General features: G+C 40.6%; 1 protein-coding gene across 5 annotated transcripts in view; it reads right to left on the reverse strand.

The window, feature by feature from the left end:
- The window catches only part of BICD1 (BICD cargo adaptor 1), a 174,254-nt gene that overhangs the window by 48,243 nt on the left and 112,797 nt on the right, over positions 1 to 13,214 (reverse strand). For all 5 annotated transcript variants that reach the window (XM_050323985.1, XM_050323986.1, XM_050323981.1 and 2 more), the window contains exon 3: positions 2,303 to 2,455. In XM_050323985.1, coding sequence (XP_050179942.1) covers positions 2,303 to 2,455 — 153 coding nt within the window. The remainder of the gene's footprint in view (positions 1 to 2,302; positions 2,456 to 13,214) is intronic.

The raw sequence follows: 13,214 nt of genomic DNA on the forward strand, positions 1-13,214 counted from the left end.
TTCAAATGCAGTAGTATGCATTACTATCTACAATCTTAAGGCATTGTCTAAAATGTTTTATTTTACATATCTATATATTTAAACAAACTAAAACAAGATTCTGGCAAAAATAAAAAAATCCACCGTTCTTACTGGAGCAGAATATTTATCAACCTGTCAAAAGTTCTGTATTCACAAACCTTTGGAAAGACAAACTTAAAAACCAAAGCACTAATCTTCAAACACAGAAAATGGAAACATAGAACAAAGAAAGTTCCCAAGTCATACTGGGGATTCTTCAAGACAAAAGGAAAATCCATAAGAGTTTCAAATCTCCATTTAGCAACCTGATATCTTTTTTGACTGGAGGGACAGGTACATCTGAAAAACTATGAAATACAAACAAATGGCTATGTTTATAACTTAAGCACATTGAAAAAAATCCAAACCCAACAAAACAACTGATGGGTTTTCAATTTTAAATCCATATGCAAACCACAAATCTGTATTATCTATATGGTTACCTTATCATAGACTCTTGCTTAAAAAAGCTACAAAAACACCCCATCATAGATAATTGTATTTTAGCACCAAGACTTACAACATATGGTTTTGTAAATTCGAGCATTAAAGTATGAAATGCTCTTAAAATTTTATCTTGTAGATCACAGTTATTTTAGGAGTTGCAAGTGCAGGGATATGTGATGTAAAATGACTGATTTTTAAAGCTATTCAGTATACGGCAATGCTTTTTCTCTCCAGACTGTTGGCATTCCATTTCAGTAAGAATGAAATATCATGACAAATACAAACACGTGCAAACAGATTTTATTTTGGGGGAAACTAGAACAGTCCATAAAGGAGTCTTTTATTTCCTGATAATGTGAAAATGCCTCCTATGAGGTTGGTGAGGAAAAAAAATCCATGCCTCCAGGGGGAATTTACTGGCTAGGTAAATAACTCTGACACAAAGATGATCTGCTATAAATTCAGCTGCAGGAACATGAAAGTCTAGGCATCTTCATAAATAAGGAAATTATGCACCCGTTTCTATTACCTGTGTATTCCCTGCAGCACAGCTCTGTTGTTTTAACTGTTTCCATTGCATTTGTGCTAGAGCAGTAAAGCAGCAGTAAAAGGGAGCTGAAATGGCACTGCTGATTCCTGCAGGAATAAGGCAGCTTTGTTCCCAGGCTGCCACTGGAAACTGTGACACGGTTGGCTCTTCGATAAAAGCCCTGACTGCACTAGGCACAGGTTAGGACACAAGGCAGGGGCTGCAGTGCAGTGCTGTGACCCTCTGGGAGCAGGTAAGGAAATGGGGCTCTGGAGTGCAATGTGATGCTCGTCTGGACAGTGCCTGAAACACTGAAAGCGTTACATCATCCAACTTGGACACTTCAATATTGATCTCAGCAAGTTAACTCTTCTGATGTGACACCAAATCTCTTTTGTACAGTTTGAAGGACAAGTGTGTTCTTGATTGCTTTCTTCAGGGCACATACACAGCCAGCAGCAAAGGAAGCTGTGCTTTTGTAAGGAGGAGACAACAGACCCCATGACTGCTTACGCCTGGATGCAGTGGGGCTGTTGTTTGTCGTGGTTCCATAAAAGCACTGCAGTGAGAATTGCAGTGTTGGTTTGCCATCAGCTGCAAATGAGGAAAACAAAAGAAAAGCTAGGAACACCTGACATCCCTTTGCCTATTTTTGGAGCTTGCTACACTTGAGGGTTAGCATGGCTGACAAGAGAGCAATGCCAGCAGAGGAAACCCAAGGGACAGGAAAAGAAAAGAGAGAAAGAAGAAAAGAAGAGGAAAGAAGAAAAGAGGGAAAGGGAAAGGAAGAAACAAAAAGGAAAAAAGAAAAAGAGAAAAATAAAAAAAAAAAAAGAAAAGAAAAGAAAAGAAAAGAAGGAGAGGATTATTTTTGCTCTTCAGAAGAGGAAAAAATGTACAGAAAACCAACAAGAGGAAACAGAGGGTTGAACTTTGCCACTGGGCACTGGAGTTCAGTGTACAGGGAAGGAGGAGAGGAAAAGCAGAAAGCAAAAAGATGCAATTCTATCTATTTTAAAAATTCCTCTCTGATTACATAGTTCTGCAATAAAATATTTCACCAGAACTTTTCAAAACTGAGCTAATGACCTCCCTATATTTCAAAAATGGCCAGTAACACTGTCTGAGAGCAAGTGATCAGGAAAAACTCAACTGAAAAAAACCATACAAAGAAACTTCTATCAGTACTTTACAGGATCACATTATGGAAACTGGAGAAAATGGTGTCACTTTACAGTATAGTGCCTTGAATCTTTTGATGCTTACTTGATTCTGTTTCAGTGTGGACACCAGCTTCTGTAAAGTGATGTTTTCTTCTTCAAGCTCTGTGTAGTCCTGCAGGAGTCTCGCCTCTCGGAACTTGTACTCTCGGATTTCATCCTTCATTCGTATCCTCTGCAGTTCCACCATTTCGTTATTCTGACAAAGGGAAACACAAGTACATCACCATTCATGCACAGGCACTTTAATGATGAACACTACCTCTAGAAAACAGCAAAGAAAAGAGTAATCCTCAAATTGAAGTGATTTAACAGCGCATATCAAAATGGCATCACTTATTAATCTGAAGCCAAGCAATAATTTCAGGTGGGTGGTGGCAATGCAGAAATGAGAACATCTGATAAAGAAGCCTGATTAAAAACACTTTCAAGATTAGGTGCTTACTGAAACAGAAAACCTGGCAAAGCTTTGGCATCTCATCAGTTTCACTGCTCTATAATGCAGTGGGATTTAAATAAAATTACCACCTGTTTTCCACCAAAGGATGCTTTCTACATTCATGCAGAAAAGCAGTGAGTACTGCCATCCATTCTGCAAAGACATCTGCTGTGGAGCAAGGTGCACTCACACATTTGTACCTGCAGGCACTCGAGAGGCATGCAGGCAGGCAGACAGCTGGAAAGCACTTGTCAAAAATCCTGACAAACACATCCAGCACTCAAGAACACACAAGGTCACTATTTCATTTCCCCCATTAGCCCACATGGTGCCCAGGCAGCCTTACGAGAGAGGGCGTGAGGGATCAGTTTCACCAAAAATTGCCTCCATCAGATTCCAGCTCTGACTGAGTTTGACATCAAGGGTCAGGCCAGACTCTGCTGACATAACCACTATGTAAAATACACTACAGGAAGATGGAGTTAACACAGCTGGAAGAGAACAGTGACTGATACGGTCGGTTGGTAGGAGCAACCTCACGCCCTGCTTTGAAGAGAAGCCTGCACTTGTCTGATTAACAGAAACAGGTGTGATCAGTCACATCTTATCCCTGCCTGCAGGAGGATCCTGAGCATTGACACACCAGCTGCTGGAGAGACCTTATGGATGGGGCAGAGCCCAGTCACTGCTGGCATGTCAGAAGGAGCACACCTGGGAAGCAATACTGAGTTCCTGTAAAAGATTGCAGTGTGGAGGGAGGGCAACCACTCCACACTGATAGCTCCCAGGCCAGATAGCTACCTGCAAAAAAAAGATCAAATGTTTAAGAAATCATTACAGCAAAATTGTGGTCAGGGAGCTCTAAGTCGATCAATTGGCATAACTCACCATCTTGGTACGTGAAGGATAAAATCCCACATTCTGAACTGAGGATAAATAGAACTTGCTTAGCATGTAGGTTAAATAAATAATTACAAACCCCCCAGAGAAGAACTTTGCAAAGCATAAAAAATATATATAGATGCAAGACACATTGATACATAGTGCTTTTAAAAATGAAGCCTTTCTGTTACAGAAAACTAAAAACCATCACCCTCCTCCTGACAGCTAATTAAGACGAAATAAAGAAACTACCTAATTTTTTTTTCTGAGGGCAACTAAACAGATCCAGTGGTAGTAGAGTCACAGAGCACTAGATAAAATAACTCAGGGTAAATATTCCTGCATCCATCACTGTCCAATAAACCTCTGAGTGATGTAAGAGGAGCAGCACAGCTGATTTCACAAGGTGAAGGCATTTTATACCCCAGGATGCCTTTAAATGTTTTGTTTCTGCCAGCATATCCTCAGCTGTGGCAGTACCAACTCTTGCTAGGTGTGGGTACATGTGCAAGTCTGAGGCAGTGCGTGGACAACACCAAATGCTCGACTCCACCATGCCAAGTATAATTAAGCTGCTCTGCAACTCTCCCAGTGTTTGGAGGATGATCAGCCCAGGGAATGAACTGGCTGACATCTCTCCAACACTGACAGGAGTCCTGGGAGAAGGAGCCTCCTGACAGGAGCCCGGAGGAGCTCTGCTCAGTGAGCCTTTTCCAGCAGTGCTGCCTTCACCTCCCCTGAGGGAGCTCACCACCAGCACCAGCCAGGACAGACCTGCCTGTGATCCAAACTGCCTCTGCTATCAACGTTGCTGGGTGAAAAGAAGGCCTCTCCAAAAGACCAGTTTAGATGTGGCTTTGAGCAACCTGGTCCAGTGGAAGGTTTCCTTGTCCATGGTGGGAAGTTGAAACTAGATGATTTTTAAGGTCCTTTTCAACTCAAACCACTCTATTATTCTAAAAGGGATGAATGAAAAAGGTGGCCAGAAATGGAGGATGTGAACACAAAATTTTAACAGAATCCTGATACAATATTTCCCTGAGTACAAGGCATGCTACTTTGAAAAAGCCTTAAAAATTAATTCTGTAAGGTCCAAGTACTCCTTTGTCTCTCTTATGATTGCAAACAGCAACAGAAGACATGAGCTACCAACCTTTCTGGAGTGCACCACCACTGCCATAAGAGAGCAACCACGGTTTTTCTTCACTTGTAACTGCTGCTTCCTACATAACCTTGGAGGTATAAAAAAACCCCATTTATAGTTCTCTTAATATTCCTGCTCACAGAGAAATTATCTTTGCAGTGCAACCACTATTTGTCACTACTCATAGCATTCCATCAAGAAAGAAACAGTAGGAAAAAGGAAGGCTCGCCAGGTGGAGCATCCTGCCTGCCACAGTTCCCATGGCCAGGGCCAAGGCCTCTGCTGGAAGCAACTCCACTGCTCTGCCACAGACAAACTCAGCACATTACAGAATATGGTCTCACCTTTTCAAAGTAATGTCAAATGTGAATATTGTCACTTCAAACACCCTGGAGTTACTCTCTGTGCTCCAGATCCCTCCTCCTATCTGCAAACATCAGCTTTATATGCTGCCAAGTGCTCTAGTGCTCTCACTGCTTCCCGTGAAAGGTGGTGATTCCACGTTATTCAGCAAAGGCTTGGCATTATTGAGGTTTAAAAGTGAGTAGCCACAGGACCTGCTGGAGGGCTATTTTGATTTCCTTTACATAACACCTCTATGTATTATCTGGAAGAACTAGTCCTGAAACTATTGGGAAAAAAAATCATGTTGAATTTATTATCTGTTACTGTCAGTAAGAAAGACATATTTGTTTTCATCAAATGCTCTGATTAAATACATTATCTTCTCACAATTCTATTGTTACTTTGAACAATTTAAAATACATATTTCTTTAGCAGAACATCTGCAGTGATAGAGGAGGGAGCTTGATGTACTGATAGAGTGGCAGTAAGATGCAAACTTTTTATCTGGCCTCTTCTGAGGTGACTTGGACTTTTATGAAAAAAATATAAGAGGGTTTAAAAACACAAGGCAAAAGGAGTTTGTCAGCAGGGCAGTTATCTATATGAGCCACTAGAGGACAACGTGACCCAAATTATTTGGGAAATAATTTGTAATTAAACTTCACTGGTAAACAAGCACTGAGCATTAAACCTGCAGGACAAAGGAATTGAGCCAGATGCTTTTATGAGGGCACTGCCTCAGGACTTTTTACATTTCCAGAGCGAATTCCCCTACGAACTAGGCAGCGTGTCTGTAAAAACCAAATTAATCCAAGAGGTGGAGCTGATGATACACGAGCAATGTTTTAACGGCAGAAAATTATTTTCCATCCTAGCCATCAGCTGAACACGGTGCAATGGTTTTAATGGCTCGGTGCCAAGGAAGAAGGAAAAGGCCTCTCAGTGAAGCTATAGAAAACAACAGAGTCCTTGTCAGCATTGCATCTCATTATACGTGAGCGCTAATTGTGAAAGATGTCAGTCACACAGCACGTCTAATGAACATACACATAATGGAACAGACCAAGAGAAACGAAAAACAGAAGGCTCAGTCGAGATAAAGTCTGTTCAGGTCACCTGTCTAGTAGCGCTTGGATATAATTTCAGGATTACCATATATGAAAAGTGAAAGACATCTCCAGGTTTTGCAGAGGCAAGGATCATGTCTGTATAGTACCAACCATCACTTTAATCCTGACAGGTCTCTGAGCATCACTGGAATATAAAAAGTTTGTACTTCTTAGCAAATTAAATGAAATGTATATGAATATATTATTTACTTTTGATTCAGCATAGACTTTTAAAATGCTGTATTTCATATGCTACAAGCAGAGCACGTTGTAATAATTGTGTGTGTATGCATTGTAATGCATTGTGTAATATCAATTAATTGAAAGCAAGAAGGTACTTTAAAATGAAAGAATGCAAATGGCTCATGATGAAAACTATGAGAAAGAACTATGAAAAAATACATGATGTCCTCTGGTTAATTTTCATGTCAGAACACACCCAGTGCTGCCCTAGGAAGCCACTTGTTATGAGAGACCTGAAGCTGGCTACTCTCATCTCCAAGGCGAGCAGTGAAGCCCAGTGGCTTTTGGTATCCTGAAATGTGAACAAATAAACTGAACTTGTTGGAAAATGGCAGTGTTTTGAAGTTGTTTTGGAAAGTGAATGCAGTTCCATTAACTACTGTGGTTCCCCCGTATGCTGGAGTACATAAAGGACTTTTTTGTATTTCTGGTTTTTATTCCAAACAAAACTGGAGAATCGGTTTTTGAGCTTTTTCCATTCAATCAAATTTTCATTAAGAGATTTCAGGCCCTTACTGCAGCAAAATGTATTATTTTTCACACTGAAAAACAGCCTTAAAATCATCAATTAATTGCAAACCCTAAACTACTCAGACTAAAACCCTTCTTATTTGTCAGACTATGCAAGCCATAGCATGATGGTGTATGTGATTTTTCAATTTTCATAACTCACAAGAGAGTAAGAGAACAACAGTAAAATTGTACACATCCAATTTAATAGCATTGTATTATAGTTGCTGTAGTATAAAATCCCATTTGATCTGATGACAATTTTATTGCATGAGCAGTAAACTGAATATAATAGAAGGTTTATGCTCAGCCTAATATCCATGATCTCATGTGTTTGTTGACAAGTCTCACTGTAAATTTGTATGCCACGTTTACTTTACTCTGCAGAGGAAAATAAAATATGTATTTTTTATGAAGAACAGTAATAGTGATATTATAGAAAATACAATTTAACAGGGGCTGAGAGAAGAGAGGATGAAAGTGGCAATGTCACTGACAATCTTCAGGAAGAAATGAAACCCTCCCATACTGCCTTGTAAGTGTTAGTGAGCCAGGCATTACTTTATTCTGGCCAAATCATTCCAGCTACATATATCCCTTTCAAGGCTTTTCACTTATTTATACATTTTAGCAAACAAAGAAATTAACATTCATTGGTTCTAAGTTACACAGTTCTCTTCACTAATTAGTATTCTAACCTTTATTGGCTATTGATCTCTCGCCTGTAATGCTAATTTTGTCCAAATTCTTTGGTTCTCTTATCATTCTTCCTCAGACAGAGAGTCTCCAACCCTCAGGCTGTAATGCCTTTGTTAATCTCCCCCGTATCTTCTGGTTACTCCAACGTGTCTTTGAAGGACCATAAATTTAAGATCCAATCTTCAACTCCCTCATGCTCTGTGTTTATTGAAGCTTATCAGAGCAAGTCCAGAGAAACTCAGAGCCTCCGTGGTTTAAAGATCACATTGACAAGAACTAGTGAAAAGAAACCTAGCTACCTGCTACCATTAATTTAAAAATTTTAGGAAAGTCATATCATTTCCAAAAGCAATAGAAGAGCAAAAACGATTTTCTTTATTTGCCATCAAGTATTTTAAGTCCCTAGAGTCCTCTCGACTAGCCTTAAAGTTTCCCTCCCTCATATATGGTAATACTCAGCTTGAACTGAAACAATGACATTTTCCATGCTTCCAGATAGGTTTAAAAACATGAAGGGATTTTGTGGATGTCATCTGGTCTGACCCTTTTGCAGAGTTTGCTGCCCAGTCCTCCTGATTCATACATACCTTAAGCAGGGCTGGAGCATCTGTTACAGAACTATTATTACTTTCCTTTCAATACACTATATAGTGTATTGATACAGATATCTCTGTATCCCAAAATAAATTATATCAAATATTCTTTTTCACCACTGTTAGAAGTCTACATCCTTCTTTTTAACCTGAATTTGTCTGATCTCATCCTTTCAAAAGTTTCATTTAGGTGGCTTTACCAGAGTTCATTATATTGTATCTGCTCTAAGCAGTTGTACTGGCAGACTGCCTTAAGAATACAAATACAATACAGCCCCTATTGTCCAAAATCAGAAACCAGTAACTTTTGAAATTATGTACGATTCTGACATTCTTCAGCTTTAGATATATCACTCATTGTCTCAAAATGAAGAAAAAAAAAAAAAAACAGGCCAACAGCCTAGACATACTATTGAGCATAAGATATTTTTGAAAATATATCTGCAGCATAACATAGGTACCTTTAATCTTTCCTATCCATGGATTTACTTGCAGAATGACTGCACTATCAAAGAAAAGGATGAAAAAAGTCATATATTTGTTGGCTATAGCATATTAAATAGAAGCCAGATCACGATAACGTAGGTTTCAAATTCCTTCACCAGCAACAGATCTTAAATAAAGCATTTACAATACTTCTAATAATTTAATCATCTGAAATGCTCAACACATTTAATTGGAACTGCTAAATCTAAAGAAGTAGAGTGAATTGCTATCAAGGGCAATTAAATGGCCCATTTATGTACTTATTATGGGTTTCAAACTCTGTGATATTTAACATTGTAAATCCTGGTACATAGAAATCCCTACAAAGTAGCTATTTTATTGACTTTGATCTAAAAGTATATATAAAAAGGTAGAACTAAGGAATGTTCTGGTAGTTTAGGTATTAAATTTTCCTATTGAGTATCATGGCCACATAATTTGATAATAACTTCTTTATAAATCGATATGAACCACAAATCTCTAATCATGCATGCTGACAACTAATTGTTTGATTTGACTGCATTTATAGCAATTAATGCATTCATACTCTGCATTAATTAGACATAAATAATCTGTTAATGTATTAATTATAATTAGTTATAATTAATATTAGCATTCTGTTACAAACACTGCCGTAATATCCTTAATTCCTTCAAAGGAAGAGAAACTTCACCAAACTAAACTTTACTGTGTGAAGGAAAATTCAGACTCCAGGCTTACAGAACAGTTCAGTTTATATGATCCTTCTGCATATCTGCAGAATGACACCATTACATGAACATATGATCACTGCAAATAGCAAAATATCAATTGGCTGGAAGAAGTTTTGCCATAAGGAGGACATTGTGGATGTCATTTCGTTTAAATTTAAAACTCTGCTACTCATCCGTCTCCTGCAGCTCTAGTGGTATTAAACATAGCTGAGAAGTGGGAGGATTTATTTCTAAATTCCATACTGGATAAAAGAAAGATGATGACACATCCATACCTTGGAGCAAGCTGATAACAATATCCTGCAAACACAGCACTCCCCACAGGCCATTCAGGCCTAGACTGGTTTTCAAATTTCTCCAGGTACCAATGGACAAAACCATGTTCAACCACACTTCAAAGGCCAGTTCCACTCCCACTTATAGAATCATCTAGGTTGGAAAAGACCTCTAAGTTCCTCAAGTTCAACTGTTAATTGAGTGTGCCAGAAAGGCTACCAAAGTGCACCAAAGTCATCGCAATCATCACAGCTCCCCCATCTCTGGAACACATAAACTATATGAGCATCCAGACGAGTTCCTCCTGCGATTCCCACACGGCAAACCACACTGTCCCTCTGACGGCAAGAGAGAGGGGGTTTTGGTGGGAAGAGGATGCACATGAAGACCAAAGACCTGATTGTATTTTGTCATCATTGCGTGGACCACTGCTAAGACCACCACTAAACTGTGTCCCTAAGTGCAACACCTACATATCTTTTAGTTACCTCCAGCATTTGTGACTCAACCACTTCCCTGGGCAGCCTGTTCCAATGCTTGACAACCCTGTCAGTGACGAAGTTTTTCCTAATATTCAATATAAACCTTCCCTGGTGCAACTTGAGGCCATTTCCTCTTGTCCTATCACTTATTACTTGGGAGAAGAATCTGACCCCCACCTGCCTACAACCTCCTTTCAGATAATTGTAGAGAGCAGTAAGGACCCCCTGACCCTCCTTTTTTCCAGGCTAAACAACCCTCATCTGCTCTTCATAAGACTTATGCTCTAGACCCTTCACCAGCTTTCTCCATGCTGTGCTACTGCTGCCATCAGCCCAACCCCATTGCTGTGGGAGCAGGATGGGCTCTGGTTCGTATGAGAAGCACAGGATGGGAGCACGCAGCCAGAGGTGGACAGGGACACCTCTAGACATCATGCTTTAGCTGAATTATTTTGCCTCATTATTCCCACTGCACTGAACAGTGCCTGAGTAACAAATACTTGAGTTTGCACTCTCTGAAGCAAGGGCTCTTGCCCATTACATCACCAATTACCTTGTGGCTGGCTAAGTACTATTATAAAGATACCAAACTCAAACTACTCTTACCACACTTGACAAGGGGAAAAAAAAAAAAAAGGGGGGGGGGTGGATATGGATCATTTTGGACTGAATGGCAAGTTGTATTTTTTTCCCCCCAATTACAATCTTTACTATAAGGTTGTCACTTTCTATCTGCGATTTAAGAAGCCAACAGCAGTGATTCTACATGACAATGCCTCAAGGCAAGCTTTTCGATGGAGAAGCTGCATGGGCCTTTTCAAGCTCATCAAGAGGCCAAGAGTTGGTTTTAAAGCCTAACTGATCGCTTAGGAGAGGCATCTGCCAGTTATATGTATCTCTTTGAGAGGCCATCTGTCCTGTCCAAAATGCCAAATTTCCCTCCAGACCCGAAGGGGCACTGGCTAGCCAACAAAAGAGAAGTTGTGCTAATGGGGTGCAGGTCTGTGATCAGCTGAAGCTCAGCAGTCCCACAGCTGCTGCTCCTAGGTCCTGACCCTCCTGTGGGCCAGCATTAGCTTTCAGCCAGGTCAGGGGCAGGAAGCCATCCCATAAAAAAAAAACCTAACAAGCGAAAAACTAGTTTTGATGGTATTTATGCTCCCTGACGCTGCTGACAGGGTGGACACACAGACACTGGTGCTAGCAGGAGGTAGGGAATAGAAAAACATGCCATTTCTAATTTGGATATGCTTACTGCTCAGCAACAACTGTCTGATCTGTTCCAAGTTCCAGAGGTGGAAACCCATTCCCATCGATGTAAAGTGTAAAATTAATACAGCCTCCAGCAGGACTAAGATTTCACTGTATGCACTGAAATGCTGAGGAGCCAGGAGCAGTAAAGTGAACTCCTGGGGGTGGAAAGGAGTAAAGAGAAAAGACACTAAAGCACACAAGTAAGAGGGATGAGTTTTACTATTTTAGGCCTCATTATGCTCGGTTAGTATGGAAAAATATGTCCCTGTTTATTAACTGCTTGCTTTCAGATTGCTTTCTTCTAACGTTTGATGTCAGCATGGTTTCAGTGCTCCCTGTAGTAACCCACCTCAGAGCATGCTGGGCAGTGACTCTATTCTCCCACATTTCAAGCACAGAGTTACACTCCCCTTAAGCTTTCCATTCCCCATGGCAACTGTCTCCCCTCCTTAGGACTTGGAGCTATTTTAATTACAGCTCACTGGCTAGCTCAATCCTACCTTCCTTATATTCCTTATACCAGTAATCAAGCCATGCTGCCAAGGGATGCACGTGCCAGGCCCAGGCTCTCAGCTCCGCATCCCCATCCTGCACTGTGTTACAATACTGCTCAAGCCCTGATTGTTTTCAATGTGCACACCAAGCCAATCTTTGCTCCTGTAAACACCAGCTAGACATTGCAATATCGATGTCTGTGAGCAAGTGCCTCTGCTTTCTCCTGCTGTGGGAGAGCTGTACTGCAGCGCTGTGGGAGAGCTCAGAAAGCTGAGAGTGTGTTGATAGGCTGGGCAGCAGTACTAATGAATCTGGTCCCTGGGACAGTGCAGCTAAATTAGTAGTGGGCCGAGTTCAAATTAATCAGACATGTAATTAATCCTGATCCTCAGCTCACCAAAGATCATAAAAATCATAAAAAATGGATCTCAAAGGGGCCCCTGGGCAGCTTCTAGTCCATTTACCTTTCCCAGGATAGGAGCAGCTACATCTATGTCATCCCTGGTATCTGTCTAATCTTTTCTCAAACACTTCTAGTGACAGAAAGCATCACCTTTCCCAGAAACTTGTTTCCTGGTTTTATTTTGACCTTTGTCAAAGATCTCTTTTGAATGGTTAATCTGAACCAGAATCTTTCACACTGCAAGAGGAGAACAGCATTTCCTCTCCTACACACAGGAGGCAGGAAAATAAATGCATCTGCTCCTCTCTGTAGGAAACTTCCATTTGCCCACCATATCCATCTTCAGCCACCTCTCTCTCCTCTGCAGTCAGAAGGGCATGTAAGAAATGAGGATTCCAGACAGCTCCCACCACAGAGCAAACTCGTTGGATGCCCTTGCAAGACATACAAGGAAGATGGGCAATTAAGGACAACAAAAACTAGATGGTGGGGCAGGGCAGGAGGGGAAAGAAGAAGAATAGGAGACCCCAATTAACACAATACTCCTTCACAGTTCCTCACGGTGGATTGGGAGAGGAGAAATACATTGAAAGAAATGAAAAAAGAAACCTTTAATACTTTCTAGAAAGTAGTGTGAATAAGGGGCCGAAGGATACAAAGAAATTATTCACAGGTACAAATCTATTTCAAGTGATCATCTGCTGGCACATTCTCTGTTGTGCTGCAGAGGAGCTGCCAGAGCTCAACATCAAAGGAGCTCCATAAACCCATGCTCATAGCAGCGCTTTCCTCGACAAAATTATTCTTGCAGATTGTCAGCGGCAGAGGTGTTTTAAAAGCTCTTTGTCAATTTGCACCCACCACCCTCCCAATGACGACAGGCTC

The sequence above is a fragment of the Myiozetetes cayanensis genome, unplaced genomic scaffold, assembly GCF_022539395.1.
Source record: "Myiozetetes cayanensis isolate MyiCay16 unplaced genomic scaffold, myiCay2020 scf3, whole genome shotgun sequence".
NCBI classification, from domain to species: Eukaryota; Metazoa; Chordata; class Aves; order Passeriformes; family Tyrannidae; genus Myiozetetes; species Myiozetetes cayanensis.